The sequence below is a fragment of the Ranitomeya variabilis genome, chromosome 1 (assembly GCF_051348905.1).
Source record: "Ranitomeya variabilis isolate aRanVar5 chromosome 1, aRanVar5.hap1, whole genome shotgun sequence".
Classification (NCBI taxonomy): Eukaryota; Metazoa; Chordata; class Amphibia; order Anura; family Dendrobatidae; genus Ranitomeya; species Ranitomeya variabilis.
Window position 1 is genome coordinate 384836410 of NC_135232.1, and position 25541 is coordinate 384861950.

Consider the following 25541-nt stretch of genomic DNA (forward strand, 5'->3'; position numbering starts at 1 on the left):
CCACTGCTGCCCGTGTACCCCTGGAACCAATTTTAAAGTGCCTACAGCCAGCCCATTTTATTGTGTTAGGCCTTCGAAGCCTGTCTGCGGTCCCTCCTTCCACTAGGCCTCCACTGACCAGACCACTGCTGCCCGTGTACCCCTGGAACCAATTTTAAAGTGCCTACAGCCAGCCCATTTTATTGTGTTAGGCCTTCGAAGCCTGTCTGCGGTCCATACTTCCACTAGGCCTCCACTGACCAGACCACTGCTGCCCGTGTACCCCTGGAACCAATTTTAAAGTGCCTACAGCCAGCCCATTTTATTGTGTTAGGCCTTCGAAGCCTGTCTGCGGTCCATACTTCCACTAGTCCTCCACTGACCAGACCACTGCTGCCCGTGTACCCCTGGAACCAATTTTAAAGTGCCTACAGCCAGCCCATTTTATTGTGTTAGGCCTTCGAAGCCTGTCTGCGGTCCATACTTTAAATACTCCTCCACTCACCACCAAGCTGCCTGCCCGTGTATCCATGTAACCGCTGTAAAACTGCCATGAGCCTATTGTTTGTTATGTTAGGCCTTTGATAGCCTGTCTGCGGTCCTTACTTTAAATACTCCTCCACTCACCACCTAGCTGCCTGTGTATCCATGTAACCGATGTAAAACTGCCATGACTGCCTACTGTTTGTTATTTTAGGCCTTTGATAGCCTGTCTGCGGCCCCTACTTGCAATACTCCTCCACTGACCACAATGCTGCCTGGAGTGCCTGCCTGTGTATCCATGTAACCGATGTAAAACTGCCATGACTGCCTACTGTTTGTTATTTTAGGCCTTTGATAGCCTGTCTGCGGCCCCTACTTGCAATACTCCTCCACTGAGCACAATGCTGCCTGGAGTGCCTGCCTGTGTATCCATGTAACCGATGTAAAACTGCCATGACTGCCTACTGTTTGTTATTTTAGGCCTTTGATAGCCTGTCTGCAGCCCCTACTTGCAATACTCCTCCACTGACCACACCAATGCTGCCCGTGTACCCCTGGAACCTATTTAAAAGTTCATAGAGCCTAGTTATATATTTTATTTACTATTAATAAGGCCATGATGGACTACGCTGTACCACGCTACAAGCTAACCAGTCGACACTTCTTTTGCGAGAAAAGCCATCCCAACCCTCCACCAGCATGTAGAAGACCGCATTGTCCATGCACTCTGGCAATCTGTGAGTACAAAGGTGCACCTGACAACAGACGCATGGACCTGTAGGCATGGCCACGGAAGATTACGTGTCCATTACGGCGCAATGGGTTAATGTGGTGGATGCATGGTCCACAGGGGACAGCCTACTAAGTCTGTCTGCAGTCCCTAATTCAAATTGTCCTCCACTGTCTAAATCGGAACTTCCACCTTCTGGCTTTCGGCCTATAGTATCAGAAATTAAACTGCATTTGGCCTTCAACTTTGGTTAGGGCCTACTAACGGCTTCTGCCCCTCCCTGGTGTTGTCCTCAACTAAATAAAGCTGAGCTTCAACCTTCCGGCTCTCATTATGTGGTTTTAAAAAAAAAATGGTGGTTAGGGCCTACTAACGGCTTCTGCCCCTCCCTGGTGTTGTCCTCAACTAAATAAAGCTGAGCTTCAACCTTCCGGCTCTCATTAAGTGGTTTTAAAAAAAAAAAAAATGGTGGTTAGGGCCTACTAACGGCTTCTGCCCCTCCCTGGTGTTGCCCTCAACTAAATAAAGCTGAGCTTCAACCTTCTGCTCCAAATTACCATTTTAAAAAATGCAATAGGCTTTTCCGGCCTACTAAAGGTGTCTGCCCCTCCCTGGTGTTGTCCTCAACTGAACAAAGCTGAGCTTCCACATTCTGGCTTTCGCCCTATACTATCAGATATTAAACTGCATTTGGCCTACTAGTGTGGTTAGGCCCTTGAAACAGTGTCTGCTGCTCTTGGGTTTGCTACTCCACTGAACAAAGCAATGCCGCCTGTTTAGTCCTGTTACCAATTTTGAACTGCATGTAGCCTACTTTATTCTTTGGCCCTATATCTGTTTCCTCCTCATCCTGCCCATTGCCCAGCCACTGCTAAATGAGTCTGCTGGTACATTGACCTAGACCACTACATTCCCCTTGTACTCTACACAGCCAGAATCTGACCCTGCTGAAAGTAAGGTTCCCCTTCCCGCATGTTATACCACCTTACACAGGGACAAAGAGGAAGGTGCAGATGAAAGTGCAGGTTCCTTCATCAGGTGGGGGGGCATACTCGTTGGCGACGTCACTGGCACAGGGCCCCTCAGAGTACGCAAAAGTGTCGCTGCTGGTGGGAGGCGCCCCCGCCATGCAAACACACCGCCGTACTTTGAGGGGCCCTGTGCCAGTGGCAATGCGAACGAGTGGGCCCCCCCTGCTTGCTCAGGATCACAGCACTTGCAACTTTTAAATACTTACCTTTCCCTGCAACACCGCCGTGACGTAGTCCGCATTTCCTGGGCCCACGAAAAACTTGAGCCAGCCCTACTCCCCCCACAACTTTCCCCCAATTCCTTATGCCCAACTATTATTATACAGTTAATTAAGATTGGCAAGCTTCAGAAACAAGAATGGATGTTTTTGGCATTAAAATGGGCACTGTAGGTGTTTTCCTGGCCTCCACTCACTGCCGACTATGCTTCCCCATTGACTTGCATTGGGTTTCGTGTTTCGGTCGATCCCCGACTTTTAGCGATAATCGGCCGACTGCACTCGACTCGACTCTGGACAAAATCGGGTTTCCCAAAACCCTACTCGATCTTAAAAAAATGAAAGTCGCTCAACCCTAGTGGTGGATAATTTGGAATTGTCCCAGGAGAGGACTCAGCAGTTTGCTAACCGCCGTCGTCGTGTTGGCCCCCACCTTCGTGTTGGGGACTTGGTGTGGTTGTTTTCCCGTTTTGTCCCTATGAGGGTTTCTTCTCCTAAATTTAAGCCTCGGTTCATCGGTCCTTATAGGATTTTGGAGATTCTTAACCCTGTCTCCTTTCGTTTGGACCTCCCGGCATCTTTCGCTATCCATAATGTGTTCCATCGGTCGCTGTTGCGGAGATATGAGGTACCGGTGGCTCCTTCTACTGAACCTCCTGCTCCTGTGCTGGTGGAGGGTGAATTGGAGTACGTGGTAGAAAAGATCTTGGACTCCCGTATTTCCAGACGGAGACTTCAATATCTGGTTAAATGGAAGGGCTATGGTCAGGAAGATAATTCTTGGGTAACTGCCTCTGATGTTCATGCCTCGGATTTGGTTCGTGCCTTTCATAGGGCTCATCCAGATCGCCCTGGCGGTTCTTGTGAGGGTTCGGTGCCCCCTCCTTAAGGGGAGGGTACTGTTGTGTATCCGCTTTTTGGGCTCCCCTGGTGGTTGCTGGTGGTATTGGTGACTTGTTTGCACTTTGCTGCTTCTGTTCACCTGCTTCCATCAGCGTTTGGGAGTTTCCTATTTTGCCTTGCTCTCCAGTCATTTCCTTGCCGGTCATCATTGTAACCAGAGCCTTCGGTTGCATGTTCCTGCTACTAGTCTGCTGATCAGCTAAGTGGACTTTGTCCTTTTGTTTTGTATCTTTTGTCCAGTTTGCAGTTTTTGTAATTCTCTGTAGCTGGAAGCTCTTGTGGGCTGAAATTGCCACTCCTGTGTCATGAGTTGACACAGGAGTCTTAAAGTAATTTCAGGATGGTTTTTGAAAGGGTTTTCAGTTGACCGTGAAGTCCTCTTTTGTATCTTTCTGCTATCTAGTAAGTGGACCTCTCTTTGCTAAATCTACTTTCATACTGTGTATGTCTTTTCCTCTTAATTCACCGTTATTACATGTGGGGGGCTGCTATCATCTTTTGGGGTATTTCCCTAGAGGTAAGTCAGGTCTGTTTCTTCCTCTACCAGGCGTAGTTAGTCCTCCGGCTGGCGCGTGGCATATAGGAAGCCGTAGGTATGCTCCCTGGCTACTATTAGTTGTGTGGTAGATTTAGCTCACGGTCAACTCGAGTTTCCATCACCCGAGAGCTCGTTCGTTATTTATATGTTTCTTACGTTCCCTTGCCATTGGGAACCATGACAGCCTACCTCCCAGGTCTTCCAACACAGGTTGCTCAGTGTGCTATTCAGGACATCCATCCCACATGGGACCGTCCAACACACAGGCATGTGACCTGTCTGGGTGCTATTCAGGACGTCTGTCCAACACCCCAGGCCACCAGGTCCAAAGCCCCACCATGTGCTCTTCAGGATTCCTACTCCCAGGTCTTCCAACACATAGGCTCTCCAGGACCTTCCAGCATAGACCATTCAGGTCCACACTCAGCGACCATACAGGAACCACACAGGAACCACACAAGACCATGTGACCCACACCCTGGTCACATTATATACCTTAACCACTCCCACAGGTGGGAGTGTGTGGGTGTGGCTAGTTCAACCCGCCCATCTCTCATAACTAGTCTTGTAAGTCTCCCTTCATAACTATACAAACTCTTGAGGGACTACTGGTCCCAGAACAACAACATTGCATCAGATTTACCATGCAGACTCCCTCTGCGACACATATTGGCCACTCACAATTCTGCCAGTCACTGTTTCACCACCATTATCACAACAGATATGCCTCCATGCATATCCCAAGGAGCACACACAGCGCCCCCTAGCTGCCACAGGGGTCACTGCATCACAATATATACAGTTATATACATCTGTGGGATCATTTGAAGAGGGCTGTCCATGCTCGGCGAAAATCAAACTTAACTGAACTGGAATTGTTTTGTAAAGAGGAATGGTCAAAAATACCTTCATCCAGGATCCAGGAACTCATTAAAAGCTACAGGTAGCGACTAGAGGCTGTTATTTTTGCAAAAGGAGGATCTACTAAATATTAATGTCACTTTTCTGGTGAGGTGCCCATACTTATGCACCTGACAAATTTTGTTTGAATGCAGATTGCACATTTTCTGTTAGTACAATAAACCTCATTTCAAGGCAGAAAGGTTACGGTGTCCAACAGTTATTAGATATATGAAACTGAAATTGCTGTTGCAAAAAAAACAATTTTTATAAAACATTAAGCTTAAGATTAATAGGGGTGCCCAAACTTTTTTTTATATAACTTTATATACAGTGTATATATATATATATATATATATATATATATATATATATATATATATATATATATATATACATATATATACTTGCTTCTTCTAATGTGATACCTAGTTCTGCCTGTTTCTTTCTCGTACAGGACACTAACCCATAGAGCTTTGTCGATCTATACATACATTAGTTTTAAAAATGGATCCAATCTGGGAGACTCTGAGTAAGGGTACCGTCACACAGTGCCATTTTCATCGCTACGACGGCACGATTCGTGACGTTCTAGCGATATCGTTACGATATCGTTGTGTCTGACACGCTACTGCGATCCGGAACCCCGCTGAGAATCGTACGTCGTAGCAGATCATTTGAAACTTTCTTTCGTCGTCTAGTGTCCCGCTGTGGCGGCATGATTGCATCGTGTGACACAGGTTGTATACGATGTGCGCACAGTAACCAACAGCTTCTACATCGCAAATACGTCATGAAATTATCGCTCCAGCGCCATGTATTGCAACGTGTGACCGCAGTATACGACGCTGGAACGATAATCATACGACGCTGCAACGTCACGAATCGTGCCGTCGTAGCGATGAAAATGGCACTGTGTGACGGTACCCTAAGTCCTATGCTCATCCGTTTTGCAGATCAGACTCATTAAAGTCAATGGGGATCCATGTAAAACGAATGGCACAATGAAGAAGCTTTGTACTTCAGAAAATTGTTCCATTTCTCTCAATTTGTAAAACTCATACGGATATGTGAATGTAGCCCTACTCATACTGTTTTCTCGGCCAGCTCCAACAGTGTAGTATGCAGTAGTCAAAGTAACAGGTTACACAGCATAGGAACAGAAAAGCTTTGCTAAGCCATGAGCCGTAACCTGCATAGCAAATGAAAGACCAGAAAACCAAGGGATTACCTATTGTGGATAATTTTTTCACAGGGAGGAAATTATATTTTTCAATTAAAAAAATATTTATGTTCACATTTCTGATTACCGTTATGCATGTACAGTAGATACAGTTGAAGAGGTAGGACAGCTAAGAGCAATACAGGAGGGGTCTGCACCACTGAGGAGAAGTAGTGTGCTGCTGGGAAATGTAGTTTTAGCAAATAGCAAGAGGACCACCCATTCAGCTCAGCGAAGCTGGTTTCACAGAAAGGCAAAAGGGGATTAAAAAAGACACAGCACGAAGGCACAAGAGAGAAACTTAATGTTGTCAAGGACTGTATTTTAACAATAGTTATGCTGAAAAAAAAGGAAATGGTAAAAATAAAATTTTAAATCCAAACATACCAAAAATACTTACGTTCTAATGACAACCATGAAGCTGTATGCAATGGTGCCAATTCCAACCAATAAGTAAGAAAGTGGTAATCTAAATTGTAGCCATCCAATGGTTCTTTGACTATTATAATAGCCATAGAAGAGGACAGAATACTGAGCTAATCCCTATAAAAAGTAAAAACAAGATCAAATAAAATGTGTGCACGTGATAAGGAATAAGTCATCTCCATATTTTAATTATTCAACATTTCCTGAAATATGCAGGGAGTAAACTAAATGAAAACATCCAAATAACCACAAGCAACTTACACTGTGTGCACAATTAGACAAACGAGTATTTTCACTATATCAGCATTTTTATGCAGATTTTCCAAATCCAAGCTGTATAAAAGTAAATGCTTATTGGATGAAGCAGACCAGGTGATGTGTATTTGTGTAATGAGGAAGTGGGTGTGTTGCCTAAGGATAGCAACACCCTTTATCAAGTTGTGCACAATTATTAGGCAGTTTGTTTTCCTCAGATAAAAAGAGATAAAACAGAGTTTGAAGGGTCAAAAAATTGTTATGTCTTACACAGAGATTCAGCACTAAGAATTGGGGTTACAAAACCATCAAAAGCTTTGTTGCAAATGGTCAATAGGGTCGCAAAAAACGTGTTGCACAAAAAAAGGAACGCATTAAGGGCTAAAGATTTGAGAAGAATCAAATGTCAAGCGACCAGGAACTCGTTATACTCCAGTACTATCATATTCCAGTACTGCAACCTCCCTGGAGTGCCCAGAAGTACAAGTTGTTCAGTGCTCAGAGAAATGGCCAAGATAAGTAAGGTGGAAACCCAACCACCACTGTAGAAAACTCATAAGTTTATACACCAAGACCGGGCAAGGAAATATCTGAAGACAAATTTTTTTGTTCAAAGGTATTATGGACTGCGAGTGAGAGTGACTCTTGATGGACCAGATGGATGGGCCCATGGCTGGATTACTAATGGGCACAGACCTCCACATCATCTCACATGCCAGCAAAGCGGAGGCGGGGTACTGGTATTCCTAAAGATGAGCTACGTAGCTGTACGTTTTGGGGTTGAAAATGGTATCAAAATCAACTCCTATCAAACCTACCGCCGCTTTTTAGAAGACACTTTCTTCAAGAAGTGGTACAGGAAAAAGTCTGTATCTTTAACCCCTTCTCCCCGAAGCCTGTTTTCAACTTCCTGACCAGGCCATTTGTTTCAATTCTGACCACTGTCACTTTATGAGGTCATAACTCTGAAACTCTTCAACGGATCCTGGTGATTCTGAGATTGTTTTCTCATGACATATTGTACTTTATGATAGTGGTAAAATTTCTTTAATATGACTTGTGTTTATTTGTGAAAAAAACGGAAATTTGGCGAAAATTTTGAAAATTTTCAATTTTTAAACTTAGTTTTTATGCCCTTAACTTAGAGAGTCATATCATACAAAATAGTTAATAAATAACATTACCCACATGTCTGCTTTACATTAGCACAATTTTGGAAACATAATTTTTTTGTTAGGAGGTTATAAGGGTTAAAAGTTGACCAGCGATTTCTCATTTTTACAACAAAATTTGCGAAACCATTTTTTTTAGGAACCACCTCATACTTGAAGCAACTTTGAGGGGCCTATATGACAGAAAATGTCCAAAAGTGACACCATTCTAAGAACTGCACCCCTCAAGGTACTCAAAACCACATTCAAGATGTTTATTAACACTTCAGGTACTTCACAGGAATTTTTGGAATGTTTAAAAAAAATTGAACATTTGACTTTTTTTCACAAACTTTTTATTTCAGATCCAATTTGTTTTATTTTACCAAGGGTAACAGGAGAAATTGGACAAAAAAAAATGGTTGTACAATTTGTCCTGAGGACGCCGATCCCCCCATATGTGGGGGTAAACCACTCGAAAGGGAAGGAGCGCCATTTTACTTTTCAATGCAAAATTTGCAGGAATTGAGATCGGGCACCATGTCGCATTTGGAGAGCCTCTGATATGCCTAAACAGTGGAAACCCCTCACAAGTGACACCATTTTGGAAAGTAGACCCCCTAAGGAACTAATCTATATGTGTGGTGAGCACTTTGAACCCCCAAGTGCTTCACAGAAGTTTATAATGTAGAGCTGTAAAAGAAATCTTATTTTTTGCACAAAAATCTTTTTGCCCCCAATTTTTTATTTTCTCAAGGGTAACAGGAGAAATTGGACCTCAAAAGTTGTTGTGCAATTTGTCCTGAGTACGTTGATACCCCGTATGTGGGATAAACCACTGTTTGGGTGCATGGCAGAGCTCGGAAGGAAAGGGGCGCCATTTGACTTTTCAATGCAAAATTGGATGGAATTGAGATCGGTCACCATGTCGCGTTTGGAGAGCCCCTGATGTGCCTAAACAGTTGAAACCCCCCACAAGTCACTATTGTGGAAAAAAGACCCCTAAGGAACTAATGTAGATGATTGGTGAGCACTTTGAACCCCCAATTGTTTCACTAAAGTTTAGAATGTAGAGCCGTGAAAATTAAAAAATATTTTTTTTTTCCACAAAATTATCTTTTAGCCCGCAATTTTTTATTTTCACAAGGGTAACAGGAGAAATTGGACCCCAAATGTTGTTGTCCAATTGGTCCTGAGTACGCTGATACCCCATATGTGGGGGGAACCACCGTTTAGGCGCATGGTAGAGATCGGAAGGGAAGGAGCACCATTTTACTTTTTCAACTCAGAATTGGCTGGAATTGAGATCAGATGCCATGTTGCGTTTGGAGAGCCCCTGATGTGCCTAAACAGTTGAAACCCCCCATTTCTAACTCCAACCCTAACCCCAATGCACCCCTAAGCCTAATCCCAACGATAACCCTAACCACACCCCTAAACCAAACACACCCCTAACCCTAATCCCAACCCTAACCATAACCCTGACCACACCCCTAACCCCAACATACCCCTAATCCTAATACCAGCCCTAATCTCATCCATAACCATAACCCTGACCACACCCCTAACCCCAAAACACCCCTAACCCTAATACTATCCCTAATCTCAACCCTAACCATAACTCTAACCACACCCCTAACCCTGACAAACCCCTAACCCTAATCCAAACCCTAACCCCAACCGTAAACATTATCCAAACCCTAACTTTAACCCCAACCCTAACCCTAACTTTAGCCCCAACCCTAACCCTAACTTTAGTCCCAGCCCTAACCCTAACTTTAGCCCCAACCCTAACCCTAACTTTAGCCCCCACCCTAACTTTAGCCCCAACCCTAACCCTAACTTTAGCCCCAACCCTAACCCTAACGTTAGCCCTAACCCTAACCCTAATGGGAAAATGGAAATAAATGCATTTTTTTAATTTTACTATTTTTCCCTAACTAAGGCGGTGATAAAGGGGGGTTTGATTTACTATTTATAGCGGGTTTTTATAGCGGGTTTTGTTTGTTTGCAGCTGTCACATGCTAAGAGACGCTTTTTATTGCAAAAAATAGTTTTTTGCATCAACACATTTTGAGAGCTATAATTTATCCATATTTTGGCCCACAGAGTCATGTCAGGTCTTGTTTTTTGCGGAACGAGTTGATGTTTTTATTGGTACCATTTTCGGACACATGACATTTTTTGATCGCTTTTTATGAACAAAAACCAGCAATTCCTGAATTTCTTTTAGGGGGGGCGTTTATACCGTTCCACGTGGGGTAAAATTGATAAGGCAGCTTTATTCATCGGGTTAGCACGATTACAGCGAAACCTCATTTATATCATTTTTTTATGTTTTGGCGCTTTTACACAATAAAAACTATTTTATATAAAAAAATATTTGTTTTTGCATCGCTTTATTCTGAGAGCTATAACTTTTTTATTTTTCTGCTGATGACGTAGTATGGCGGCTTTTTTTTGCGGGACAAGATGACATTTTCGGCGGTACCATGTTTATTTATATCCATCTTTTTTATCACATTTTATTGCACTTTTTGTTCGGCAGTATGATGATAAAGTGTTGTTTTTTGACTCGTTTTTTTTTTTTCTTGCAGTGTTCACTGAAGGGGTTAACTAGTGGGATAGTTTTATAGAGTGGGTCGTTACGGACGCGGCAATACCAAATATGTGTACTTTTATTGTTTTTTTTATTTATATAAATGGATTTATTGGAAAAAAAAATTTTTTCTTTATTTGGGGATTTTTAATTTTTTTTATACATTCTATTTTTTTTTTTACTTTATAACATTGTCCCAGGGTGGGACATCACTATATTACATCAGATCGCTGATCTGACACTTTGCATAGCACTGTGTCAGATCAGCGATCTGACAGGCAGTGCAGGAGGCTTTCCGGCCCCTGCTCTCAGCAGGCGCCAGCAAGGTACCTCAGTGAAGTACCCAGAAGGAGCTCCGTGGCCATTTTGGATCCGGAGACTCCTTCCAGAACACGTGAACAACGCGATCGCATCGCCCCCGTCCCTGCGCGATGCCCCTCTATGTCGCTGTCACTACTGACAGCGGCATCAGAGGGGTTAAATGCGCTAGCGCCGATCATGGGCATTGCTGCGGGGTGTCAGCTGTCACATACAGCTGACACCTGCACGCGATCTCACTGTGAGACCGCTCGATTGTGCCGCCGTACTAGTACTGCGGTTTGTGGGAACTCAGTTCCCGCAGAGCAGTACTAGTATGGCACATGTCGGGAAGGGGTTAAAGAAAACCATCATTTTCATGCACGTCAATGCTCTATTGCATGCATCGCAGTATTCCACAGTTGGGACAGCCAGTAATGGCTTAAAAACGGTTTTCCTGGACTCTTTTATACGTTTTACTATGGGCCCAACAACTAACATGTAGGTAGCATCTAAATATATGCCTTGTCTACCCTCAAGTATCATTCCTGCCAGAGATTCTGCTGCTCCATGTCAATATAGCAGCTCTTCCTCTTCCAGGCTGATCTGTTGATGGGGCGTGACTGCTGGAATTATTCTGATTGACAGCCGGCTTCTCGCAGTTAGGCTGCCAATTAGCATGACATCGACAGTCACACCCCATAAACAGAGCAGAGTGGAAGAGAAGCAGGTGCTCTTTTGATGTGACAATAGCAGAAGCCAAAGAATCACCAGAAGGAGAAGTCTGTGACCACTCTGAGTTGGCAGAAATCGGTGGGTAAAACAGGCAGATAGCTACCTGCTTTTTATTTCTTAGACCCATAGTAATAAAATTAGTTCCAGATAACCCCTTTAAAGATGAAAGAATAATGGCATGGTTCCTTCCTCACCTGACCTAAACACCATAGAGAACTTGTGGGCCCTCCTTAAAAGGAAGATTTACAGTGAAGGAGAACAGTACACCTCTCTGACCAGTGTCTGGCAGGCTGTCGTTTGTGCTGCCCCAAAAATTGATGATCATCAACAGATTAAGAAACTGCCAGACTCAATGGATGGAAAGCAGCTATGACTGTTATTGAAAACAAAGGTGGCTATATGGGTCACTGATATTTTTATGGAAAAGTCAGAGTTTTATATTTGTAGATTTTGATTTGCATAGTTATTATTACCACTTTAAAAGATAAAAACAAACCAATGAAATGGGAAAATTAAAAATTTTAATTTAGATGCATAATAATTCTGTACATTAATAGTTGGCCAATAATTCTGAACAAATAAATATTCTTTTAAGAAAGACAACACCTCACTTTTATTCAGGTTTCAGGTTTATTAACATTTTGGGTTGACCGATAGCACTGTAGTTATTAAAAAATAAAATCATCACCAGAGCTACACATTGCGTAATAATGAATTCATACAACTTTATAGGAAAAACACTTACACTGAAATCATACAGTGTGGCAAAATTCATAGCGGAGGGTTGTTCAGCTCTGGGAACAGTTTTTCTTGGAATTGAACCATATGGTTTCCCCATTAATGCCTAAAAGAAATTCATGTGAAGAACATAGATTAAGATAATTCCATTATCACAGAACTATCCTAAATATTTAGATACAGATAGTATATGTTAGGATAGGTTCACACACATACAGTGCTCTCCGCTGAGCACTTTGTCAATAAACAGGAAACCCCAACAGAGCTCTGAAGGATTCATCAACTTTTAGGAGGCCACGGCCAAAGAAGTCACTTTCGACACTGCCCTCCCTCCTTACCAGCACTGTTCATTTTTTTCAGACCTGCACAAAAATATGATCTGCTATGCAGAATGTCAGGCTCTAGGATGCCATATTAAGCAGGTCACTGGATGCAACACACACAGATCAGGACAATGCAGAAGTAACCAAATTAACTGTATATTCTCTAGGTGCAAATATAGGAAGAGGGTGATTTGAACAGAATGTAAATCGTGGGGAACACGGTATTTACAGAGTACAATATTCAATGTACAAAAATATCAAAGTTGTTATCAACGCACTGTAACTCCTGCAGCTTGAATTCCCATACAGTTGGGAAAATAAGTATTTGATACATTGCCAATTTTGCAAGAGATTTATAATTTTATTAAAGATACACTTCAATTGTGAGGAACAGAATCTTAAAAAAAATCCAGAAAATCACATTGTTTGATTTTTACATACCATATTTTTCAGATAAGAGGCACTTTCTTCCTCCAAAATTTTGGTGGAAAGTGGGCTGTGCATCTCTTATTGTCTGGCTATGGATGGTGGGTGGCAGCGGCGGAGCAGCAGGTCACAGGAGGCAGGAGCTGGCGGCTGCAGCACTGTGCCCTCTGCTAAAGAAAATATTCACTGATCCCCACGCCCATGTCTCTGCACTGAAGCTGGTGTGGGGAGGTGGGAGGGACAATGGGCGTGGGAGCAGTAAATATTAATCTTCTTTAATAGCGGATGCAAGTGCAGCCGCAGCCACCGGCTTCCCACAACTGCTGGGCAATCATGTGTGCCCATGGGAGTAGAGAGCAGTGAATATTTAATCTCTTTAATAGAAGGCCCAACCACTGCAGGAAGTCAGCGGCTGCAGCTAACTGTGCCCACTATTAAGAAAAATGATTATTAACTGCTCCCCATGCCTGTCCCGGGCATGGGGAGAAGTGAATATTCCCGCAGTTGACCTCAACATGTGAGGGGCATGGTAGTGACATCATGCACTGTTACACGTTGAAATCAGCAGCTGGCATCAGCACAGGACGCAGCATTGCAGGGGAGAGGAAGAAAGGTGAGTAGAATCATTTTTTTGGTGTCCACCATGATGGGGGGCCATGTTTACCAGTATGGAGATGAGGGGATCATGTACACCAGGATGGGGATGGTGGCCATGTTTACCAGGATGAAGACGAAGGGGCCAGGGATACCAGGATAGGGATGTGGCCATGTATACCAGGAACGGGGGGTGGCCATGGATACCAGGATGGGAATGGGAAACATGTATACCTGGATTGGGGCCATATATACCTGGGTGGGGCCATATATACCAGGATGAGTTCATATATATATACCAGGATGGAGGATATTAGTACAGAATTGGGGGACATTACCCCTAAACAGTGCCAGCAGCAGATCCCCCCATAACAGTCTGTCATGACCACATTTTTTACTTACATTTTTTTTTCCTCCTCTAAAATCTAGGTGCGTCATACAGATCTTCTCCATATCGTTCAGGTTTTGGGGATGTTGTTGGACAACATTGAGTTTTAGCTGCCTCCAAAGATTTTCTATTGGGTTCAGGTCTGGAGACTGGCTAGGCCACTCCAGGACCTTGAAATGCTAGTTACCCTGTGTGTTTCAGGTCATTGTCATGCTGAAAGATCCAGCCACAACCAATTTTTCAATGCTCTTACTGAGGGAATGAGATTTTTGGCCAAAATCTAGTGATACATGACCCTATCCCTACTCCCTCCATTACGATACAGTTGTACTGTTCCTTTTGCAGAAAGGAACCCCTAAAGTATGGTGTTTCCTCCACCATGCTTCACAGTTGGGACAATGTTCTTGGGGTAGTACACATCCTTCTTTCTCCAAACAAGACGAGTAGAATTAATACCAAAAAGTTCTATTTTGCCGCTCATTACAGTGATGAATATGCGGCTCCACCCCTATGGGAGGTGGAGCCGCATATTCATCCCTGTAATGAGCGGCTCCACATGACCGCTCATACAGGACAAGCTGCGGCGCTGAGAGGAAGCATCGAGGGAGCTGGGTGAGTATTTTATTTCCAGCGGGCGGGCGCTCAAGGGGTGGGAGGGGGGAGGTTGCCGGGAACTTGATTTTAACCACAAAAAAATAAAAAAACAATGATTTTTCATTCCTTCTCTCCAGCAAACGCTGCTGGGAAGAAGGAATGAATTCCGGCTTCAGCACCCAAAGCAGGGGACAGCGCTTACTGTAGCGCTGTCTCCTGCACAGCACACGGACGGCACACGGACAGCATCCGTGTGCGGTACGTGTTTTACATGGACCCATTGACTTTAATGGGTCTGTGTGATCCGTGCGCTCCCACGAACACTGACATGTCTCCGTGTTTTTCAAACGGACACACGGTCCGTGAAAACATGCTGACATGTGCAGAGACACATTGATTTTAACTGTCACCACACCTACCGGAGCCACTGACGTGTGAAACAGGCCTAAGGCCGGCCTCACACTAGCGAGTTTTACGGACGTATGAGCGCATAAACTACGTCCGTAAAATTCGCATTACACACGGCCAAATGAATCTCTATGGCCCAGCTCATATCTGCCGTATATTACGCATCCGTAATATACGGTCTTGTACGGCCGTAGAAAATCGCAGCATGCTGCGTTTGTCACCGTATTGCGCAAAAAAAATCACCAATGAAAGTCTATGGGGGCGAGAAAAATACAGATTCCACACGGACCAGCAGTGTGACTTGTGAGAAATACGAAGCGGTGTTAGTGAAAAGCCGGTAATTCAATTGCCGGCTTTTCATTTCTCCTTCCCAAACCCGACAGGATATGAGACATGGTTTACATACAGTAAACCATCTCATATCCCTTTTTTTTGCATATTCCACACTACTAATGTTAGTAGTGTGTATGTGCAAAATTTGGGTGCTGTAGCTGCTAAAATAAAGGGTTAAATGGCGGAAAAAATTGGCGTGGGCTCCCGCGCAATTTTCTCCACCAGAGTGGTAAAGCCAGTGACTGAGGGCAGATATTAATAGCCTAGAGAGGGTCCATGGTTATTGGCCCCCCCTGGCTACAAACGTCTGCCCCCAGCCACCCCAGAAAAGGCACATCTGGAAGATGCGCCTATTCTGGCACTTGGCCACCCTCTTCCCACTCCCGTGTAGCGGTGGGATATGGGGTAATGAAGGGTTAATGTCACCTTGCTATTGTGAGGTGACATTAAGCCAGATTAATAATGGAGATGCGTCAATTATGTCACCTATCCATTATTAATCCAATTGTATAAAAGGGTTAAAAAACCACACACACATTATTAAAAAGTATTTTAATGAAATAAACACACAGGTTGTTTTAATATTTTATTGCTCTCTCAATCCACCTGAAGACCCTCGCTCTGCAAAATAATAAACCAACAATATACATACCTTCTGTTGATCTGTCACGTCCCACGAAGTAAATCCATCTGAAGGGGTTAAATCATTTTACAGGCAGGAGCTGTGCTAAAGCACTCGCTCATGCCTGTAAACCCCGGGTGCTGAAAGGAAAGCTGGGTGATCTGTACTTACAGTGAGTCGCAGTGAGGCGCCCTCTGCTGGATGTCCTCATGAACTGGAGCCTTGGAAAAGTTCCCACGCTCGAGTTCATATGAGTTCATCCAGCAGAGGGTGCCTCACCGCGACTCAATGTAAGTACAGATCACACAGCTTTCCTTTCAGCACCCGGGGTTTACAGGCACGAGCGAGTGCTTTAGCACAGCTCCTGCCTGTAAAATGATTTAACCCCTTCAGATGGATTTACTTCGTGGGACGTGACAGATCAACAGAAGGTATGTATATTGTTGGTTTATTATTTTGCAGAGCGAGGGTCTTCAGGTGGATTGAGAGAGCAATAAAATATTAAAACAACCTGTGTGTTTATTTCATTAAAATACTTTTTAATAATGTGTGTGTGGTTTTTAACCCTTTCATACAATTGGATTAATAATGGATAGGTGACATAATTGATGCCTCTCCATTATTAATCTGGCTTAATGTCACCTTACAATAGCAAGGTGACATTAACCCTTCATTACCCCATATCCCACTGCTACACGGGAGTGGGAAGAGAGTGGCCAAGATGTGCCTTTTCTGGGGTGGCTGGGGGCAGATGTTTTTAGCCGGGGGGGGGCAATAACCATGGACCCTCTCTAGGCTATTAATATCTGCCCTCAGTCACTGGCTTTACCACTCTGGCGGAGAAAATTGCGCGGGAGCCCACGCCAATTTTTTCCGCCATTTAACCCTTTATTTTAGCAGCTACAGCACCCAAATTTTGCACATACACACTACTAACATTAGTAGTGTGGAATATGCAAAAAAAAAGGGGATATGAGATGGTTTACTGTATGTAAACCATGTCTCATATCCTGTCGGGTTTGAGAAGGAGAAGTGAGAAGCCGGCAATTGAATTACTGGCTTTTCACATATATCGCACTGAATTAAATATAAATACAGAATATATATATGTGTGTATCAATGACATATATATATATATATATATATATATATATATATATATATACTGTGTATGTTTTACCGAACAGTTGAGCACATAAATCCATTAGATGTCGGTTTTGCAAGCCTGCGAGAAAATATTGCAGTATGGATGCCATATGGATTACATATGGAGTGGAGGATGCCATGCGCAAAATACGCTGCCACACCCTGCCTACGGATGACATACGGACCACTATTTTGGGGACTTTTCTGCGTATTACGGCCGTAAAAAACGGACCGTATTTACATACGCTGAGTGTGAGGCCGGCCTTAATCTGTATTTGTAGTTTTCAGTTAATGAGATTCTTGTGCTTCGAAGCTGCCTGTGGGTGGTTCTTTATGGAGTGCTCTGCTTGCATATGTATCTGTAGTGGCTAATGACAGGTTACTGCTGATCCTTTAGTGTCTTGCCCCCTATTTCATATACTGTGTATAGTATTGTGGGGTTAGAAAAAAAAATGTTCATCAAAATGATGCCGGAGGCGGCCCCTGCGCTGTTGCATGATACATGCATATATGCCTTTATGCTTTATGCCTATACTATTGAAGGGTAAAAAAAAAATAATCTTCATCAGAATGGCGCCAGCGGCACCTTTACAGCAGCATCTATCACGTTCTGACATATGCTACTGCAAAAATGCTGACAGTGCCATTTTACCATAGAATAAAATTGGCTCCAGCAAAATGGCACAGACGGCGCCACCTGCACAGTAGCATCTATCATTGATTGGCTCCATCAAAATGGTGCAGCCACCTCCATTTTGTCAATTTTTTTTCTGCAGTAAAATGGCACTGGCGGCATTTGCACAGTAGCATCTGTCAGAACGCGATACATGCTCCTGCGCAGGCGCCACTGCCATTTTGATGGAGCCAAAAAAAATTTCTGCAGCAAAATGGTGGAGGTGCTTGCGCAGTAGCATCTATCGGAACTTGATAAATGCTACTGTGCAGGCGCATGTGCCATTTTGATCAAGATATTTTTATTTTTTCTACCCACAATAATGTAGGCATAAAGCATATAGGCATGTATAAGCATAAAGCAAAAAAACTTATAAGCATGTATCATGCTACAGCGCAGGGGGCGGCGGCAGCAACTTTTTGATGAAGTTGCATTTTATTTTCTAAGCCCACGAAACTATATGCAGTATGTAAAATAGGGGGCAGGTCACTGAGGGATCAGTGACCTGTCATAAGCCAATACAGAGGAATATCTAAGCACCGCACCACATAAAGCCCCACCCACAGGTCACCCCGAAGCATGAACATATTATCTTAAAACTATAAATACAGATTAAATAACAACCACAGTGTCTGTAGTTTACTGAGCAAAATCCTGCTGACAGGTTCGCTTTAATTCCAGATTCACACATCAAGAGTTGTCTTTGCAACACGTTTTATCCCCTTTCTGGCATTGGACGTACTATTCCGTCCATGTGACCTGGGACTTAATCCCCATGGACGGAATAGTACATCATTACCAATCAGCCACGCACACGGGGGGTTGTCGATTGTCACAGCTGACACCCGGCACTAAGTCACAAATCGCTCCCGGCACTTTAACCCCTGAAACACTGCGATCAAACATGATTGCAGTGTTCCGGAGCCGGCACAGGAGCTGACAGCACCTCTGGCTTAGGATCGGAGACCCCGCGGTGTGTCCCGATTGCTGCCATGGAGACCCGATGTCGTCATGACAACATCCAGGTCTCCAGAGCTGAGAGACTTCCTGTGAGGCAGTGCATGTCAGGTAGTCTCTAAGGTTAGTGTGCAGAAGCTGCAGCGCTGACAGCTTCTATAGCAGATCTGAAAAAATAGCATGGAAAAATGAGTGTCCCATAGTGGGACACAGTGTAAAACTAAGAATGGATTTAAAAAATTAAAATATTTTAAAATCTCTATCTCTGACAGCAGCATTTTACATGATCTCGCTGGAAAGTGCATCACTAATCCCGCCCATCAGAGCCCATGTCACATGACCGCTTGTCATGTGGTTTGGCATGACAAGCAGGGTCTGCAGCAGACCCCTGTAGTTGTCATTGCCAGATTACTATGGGGCCGCCCACCAGCAAGTAAGCATTTCTGCTCTGTGAAGCACCTGCAATCGGATGATCGCAGCTTCTAGTCTCCCATGGAGACTATTGAAGCAAGTAAAAAGTAAATAAAAAAATGTTTTAAAAATATTAAAAAAATATATATGTAAAAGTTCAAAAAGTTCAAATCATCCCCCACTCCCCCATTCAAAATAAAACAATAATAAAAAATACACATATTCACCCAATCTATCAGTATGCAAAAATAATTATTCCAAATGGTAAATGGAGTAGTGAGAGAAAAAATCTAAACTCCAGAATGAATTTTTTTTGGTCGCCGGAACATTGCATTAAAATGCAAAAGATCTTATATACACCAAAATGGTATCATTAAAAACATCAGCTTGGAGTGCAAAATATAAACCCTCACCCGACCCGAGATTACGAAAAATTGATATGCTACAGGTTACGGAAAATGGCGACTTTTAAAAAACATTTTTTAGAAACTTTGAATTTTTTTTCACCACTTAAATAAAAAAAAACCTATACATGTGTGGTATCTACAAACTCGTAATGACCTGGAGAAGAATCATAATGGCAGGTCAGTTTTAGCATTTAGTAAACATGGTAAAAAAGCAAAACAAAAAAACAATTGTGGAATTGCACTTTTTCTGCAATTTCACCGCACTTTTTTTTCCCGTTTTGCAGTACACTATATGGCAAAACTAATGGTGTTGTTAAAATGTACAACTCATCCCACAAAAAACAAGCGCTCACATGGCCATGGTAAAATAAAAAAAGTTATGGCTCTGGGAAGAAGAAGAACAAAAACGAAAACTCAAAAATGGAAAAACCCAAGATCGTTAAGAGTTAATGGGTAGGAGAAGCTAAGATTTTTTTTTCATATGTGAAAAACAAACCAAATAAGGATTTTAAAACAAACATATGATCCAAAAATGGGTCCAAGACACTGAAATAAATTCAGACTTTTGACATATGAGGAAAAAAATGGCCTAAGACACATAAAAGCTAAAGAGAAATTAAAGGGAACCTGTCACCTGAATTTGGCGGGTCCTTTTTTGGGTCATATGGGCAGTGTTTTCGGGTCTTTTATTAACCCCTTTTTTTTTCGCTGGCCGCACGCTGGTCGCATGCGCCGACGCACTATGTCCCGGAAGTATTTCGCTGTGTTCCGGGACATAGTGCGCCGGCACATGGGCACTAATGGTCTTCGGCTTTGCCCGCAGTTGGGCAAAGCATACTGCGCATGCGCAAGGCAAGATTGCTTTGCGCACACCTTAACTAGGGAGGAAAGCGAATCAACATCAAGTCAATTTCGTGACCAGGGTGCAGCCAGCGGGAAAAAAGGGGTTAATAAAAGACCTGAAAACACCACCTATATGACCCAAAAAAGGACCCGCCAAATTCAGGTGACAGGTTCCCTTTAATTGCACAAAAGACAGAACAGGCTCTGAAACCTGGAGGCCACAGTTGTGTAAGATTATTTCTAATGATTTCCTAGTAAAGAATTAAGATCACATTTTACACATTAGAAGCCAAAATATCACAAATGTTGATAAAACAGTTAGATACAATACCTCAGGCACCATGACTAGACCAAATGTCAGTCCAAAGAGGACCATATTGATTCCATACATCCAGCGAAGAAAAATGAAATAAGATGCAACGGAAGAGCCAAAGTGACCTGATAATAAAAATATATTGTTATTTGAGCTGAGCGGATCTGTCAAGATTCAAAGTTACCAAATTGCTCCGATTTTCCTGGTAATTTCGGTCAGGAGCAAAGTTATTTAATTGAACATTTCTTATTATGCTCTGAGGTCTTTCCAGACCCTAGAGCATAATAAATATAAGATGAAAAAAAATTCTTGCCTGTCTCGGGACCCCATCTACCTACGCTGATTACCATACATTCCTCATTGCCTTTTATTTCCATTTTCGTGCTCTGAATCTCCAGGACAGTTGAAATAGCAAGCATGCCAGGACAGGTGAGCAGCAGTGATGAGCAAATATACTCATTACTCGAGATTTCTCGAGCACACTCAGGGGTCCTCCGAGTATTTTTTAGTGCTCGGAGATTTAGTTTTTCTTGCCGCAGCTGAATGATTTACATCTGTTAGCCAGCATAAGTACATGTGAGGGTTGCCTGGATGCTAGGGAATTCCCCCCATGTACTTATGCTGGCTAACAGATGTAAATCATTCAGCTGCGGCAAGAAAAACTAAATCTCCGAGCACTAAAAAATACTCGGAGGACCCCCGAGCATGCTCGAGAAATCTCAAGTAACGAGTATATTCGCTCAGTCATCACTAGTGAGCAGTAAGGTATTAGGTTTTTTTGGGGGGGAAGTTTTTTGGGTTTTTTTAACCTCCTGCTAGCCCTCTATGGTTCAGCAAATGGTGTATGCAGCTGGCCGTGATTTTGCTTTATTCATATGGAGTAAATGGAAAATTGAGATTTCTGGAAAATTGCACTCAAATAAATTTGATTCTGATTGTTTTGGTTATCTTAAGAATCATAAGGAGCATCTGTGTACTGTTAAACATATAGCTTCTAAACATACCACAGGTTCCAACATGTAAGACAAAAATATAGTGATACAAGACTTATACAGTGGCTTTTTTGCATTTTGCTACTCTTCGACCATGAATTTCACTGTTGTTTTTTAGGGTTTGGGTCAGTTCATGTAAAGAACAATAGCAGAAAGGAAATAACGAGAATCAAATGTAAGCAGGTAATAGTAAAAATGTATAAAAAAAAATCAGGGGGAGGGGGGGAATATACACACATAGGGTAACAACACTATACTACAGACATGCTATATTTTCCCATGAATAATTTTTGTCATGTAAAGAACATGCCTGCAACAGTGAACATTTGGTTTTCCTTTTATTGTGAAGCAAACAACAAATAAAAGAAAATAACTGAAAAAATTGTGCATAATTATTCACCCCCTTTCCTAAAGTCAGTACTTTATTGAGCCTCCTTTCGTAGCAATTACAGCTGCAAGTCACTTTGGATAAGTCTCTATGAGCTTTCCACAACTTGCCACAGGCAACACAAGATTGCTCCAGCTCCTTTCAGTTAGATAGTTTCCTCTGGTGAACAGCAATCTTCCAGTATGACCACACATCTTCAATTGTATTAAGGTCTGGTCTTTGACTAGGAAACTCCAAAACATTTACACATTTCTCCTTAAACCACTCGAGTGTTGCTTTAGCAGTATGCTTTGGGTTATTGTCTTGTCGGAAGGTGAACCTCCGCCCTAGTCTCAAATCACTCACAGACTAAAATTGGTTTTGCTGAAGAATATCCCTCCATTTTGAACTATTCAACTTCTCCTCAACTTGGATCATTTTCCCTTTCCCTTCTGCCAAAAATATCCCCACCAGACATATTGTTTACCTTGGTGGCCAAAAAGTTAAATTTTGGTCTCATCTGACCACAATACCCTCCTCCATACATTTGGCGTATCTCGCAAATGTCTTTTTGGCAAACTCAAAATTAACTTTACTATTTTTGTGTGTAAGTAAAGGCTTTTTCCTGCCTACTATTCCATAAAGTCCACCTCTATGGAGTATATGGCTTATTGTGGTCATATGGACAGATACTCCAGTCTCTGCTTGGGAACCCTGCAGCTCCTTCGGGGTTACCTTTGGTCTCTGTGCTGCCTCTCTGATTAATGCCATCCTTGACCGGCCGAGAGTTTTGGTGGACAGCCCTCTCTTGGCAGATTTGTTGTGGCACCATGTTCTTTCCATTTGAACATAATGGATTTGACGGTGCTCTGGTGGATCATCAGACAATGGGATATACATATCCCATATCTATAGCCCAACCCTGACTTGTTCTTCTTGTTTGGAGATCTCCTTGGTCTTCATGGTGGTGTTTGGTTAGTGGTACCTCTTACTTAATGGTGTTGCAGCCACTGTGGCCTTTCAGTAATGGTGTGTATATACTGACAGACCATGTGACACCTAGATTGCACACAGGTGAACTTCCTTTCACTAAGCATATGACTTATGAAGGTAATTGCTTGCACCAAAAAGTTTTAGGGGCTCAATATACACATGCAAATTTTAGTTATTTAATCCCATAAATTAATTTTATGCCTATATTTTTCTCACTTTACTTCACCAACTTAGAGTATTTAGTGCTGATGTATAACACACAAATCTGATTACAAAAATATTTATGCATGTAGAAAAGCCGCGGAGACACCATCACGTGTTTCTCAACGCAAGCAATGAATAGCCAGGTCTTTCACCGGGAAGGAACAACCACGGGAAGGGCAGCATCCAATAAAGGAAAACCACCTATGCCAAAATATGGTATCCATCCACAGACAGCTGTTTCGGGGTTGCATATTTCCCATAAGGGATGGGGGCCGTGTTCTGGATCACTGCGTTGAGAAACACATGATGGTGTCTCCGCGGTGTTGGATGTTTTGATCTCCCCGAGGTCATTCATCCTTATGTTTATAGCCTTTTCACTAGGCACTGCTCCTAATAGCCAGTTTCCTACTCCACACTGATGAGGGGCAAATACCCCGAAATAGCTGTCTGTGGATGGATACCATGTTTGGCATAGGTGGTTTTCCTTTATTGGATGCTGCCCTTCTCGTGGTTGTTCCTTCCCGGTGAAAGACCTGGCTATTCATTGCTTGCGTTGAGAAACACATGATGGTGTCTCCGCGGCTTTTCTACATGCATCTGCATATTTCCCATAAGGGATGGGGCAGTGTTCTGGATCACTGCGTTGAGAAACACGTGATGGTGTCTCCACGGTGTTGGATGTTTTGATCTCCCCGAGGTCATTCATCCTTACAAAAATATTTAAACACAGGTTGTAATGTAAAAAAATAGGTAATAAGCCAAGGAGGTGAATACTTTTGCAATCCACTGTACCTGATCTTTTATTTTAATGTAAAGATAAGGTTGAAAAAGATACCTACAACAATATTTAAGTGACTGAAATCTGAACTAATGTTGGATTCTCTGGCATACTGCTATCTCTGGGTTTTTATTGGGTAAGTGACCTAATGTAATGCTGAACATCACTGTAGATAGACTATTTACCAAGGGATAATGTTGCTACCCTATCCCTATAGTATAGTACTAAGGCTGACCAAGGCTGAGTGGCGTGTAGGCACACCTCAGCATCGACAGCACTTGTTCCGCAGCCTTTTCCTAGCTAAGCAAGCTCAAAGATGCAGCTAAAACAATCCTTATATATGGTTAGCTCTCTAGTCTGACCATAAAAATAAGCTTATATTGAGTTAACAGCAGTAATGGCATTTGAGCTAGTATGCTAAAAAGAAGTTGCCACACTATCATTTTTAGCAGTATATTTTTGTGGACAGACATGTCAAAAGTGAAACTATAAAAAAACTAATTGTTGGCATGCATAACAGATGGACCTTGTCTAATTAGTCAAGCAGACTTTGGCTGTTTTCACATGTCCAACATTCAAGGAGAGCCACAGTGTCAGTCTCCTGAACTGGACTTAAAGGGAACCTGTCACCAGGCTAGACCGATACAAGTTACGGCCACCGCCTTTCAGGGCTTATATACAACCAAGATGGAGAAACACAATCATAAGATGGGAGGAGATGTCCAAGAGGAGAGACACCCCTCTGACCAGACTGCCTCGCAGGTGAGTATAATAAACGTTATTTTTCTTCTCTTACAGGTCGGGTTGGGGGCAGATATACAGCATTATAGAATGCTGTATATAAGCCCTGAAAGGCAGTGGCCGTAATTCGTATTGGCCAAACCTGGTGACATGTTCCCTTTAACAGCTTCATGGGCATATAGTTCTTTTGAGGTGTGGTTTCAAGGAAACTGAACACATGCTGATAGATTCCCTCCCAGCTGATCACCTGTAGCTGGTCCAGCCTTCATGGTTCATAATCGAATTGTGAATGTTGGATGTGTGAAACCAGTCTGAGGAGTGGCCAATACGGAAATATTCCAAACTTTCACGAATCTGAATACTTTACAATCTTTCCCTATTTTTGAGGGCCATTTGCTTTTTAGATAAATGTATAGATTTATCATACTAAAATCTGGGTTGGTAGCAGTTTATATTACTATAACTAGGTAGGTTAACACTTTAGATTAGTCTTAGGTTCCTAAAGAACTATATATGGTTTAATTTCTTTCTATTGTCATGCAGCTAACATGCACTTACTTTCAATTTCCTTAATTTTCATTTCCCAAGGTATACAGGCAGTCTTAAAATTTTCAAAATCTCTTTGAAACTTCATCCATTTCTAGTGGAAACAATGCATTAAACAAAATGGTTGATTGAAAACGTTATTAACAGTGATACAATAATTGCCATCTGTCTGAGATGGCTTAGCGAATCCTGCATTCAGCAGGCGGTTGGAAACGATGACCCTGGAGGTCCCTTCCAACTCTAACATTCTATGATTCTATGCGATGTAAAATTAAGT

General features: G+C 42.7%; 1 protein-coding gene across 1 annotated transcript in view; it reads right to left on the reverse strand.

The window, feature by feature from the left end:
• Positions 1-25541, reverse strand: part of LOC143794044 (transmembrane channel-like protein 1) — a 256399-nt gene that overhangs the window by 170354 nt on the left and 60504 nt on the right. The window contains exons 6-9 of the mRNA XM_077280943.1: positions 25277-25358; positions 20662-20768; positions 12213-12311; positions 6405-6547 (exon numbers count right to left, since the gene is read on the reverse strand). Of these exons, the coding sequence (XP_077137058.1) occupies positions 6405-6547; positions 12213-12311; positions 20662-20768; positions 25277-25358 (431 nt within the window). The remainder of the gene's footprint in view (positions 1-6404; positions 6548-12212; positions 12312-20661; positions 20769-25276; positions 25359-25541) is intronic.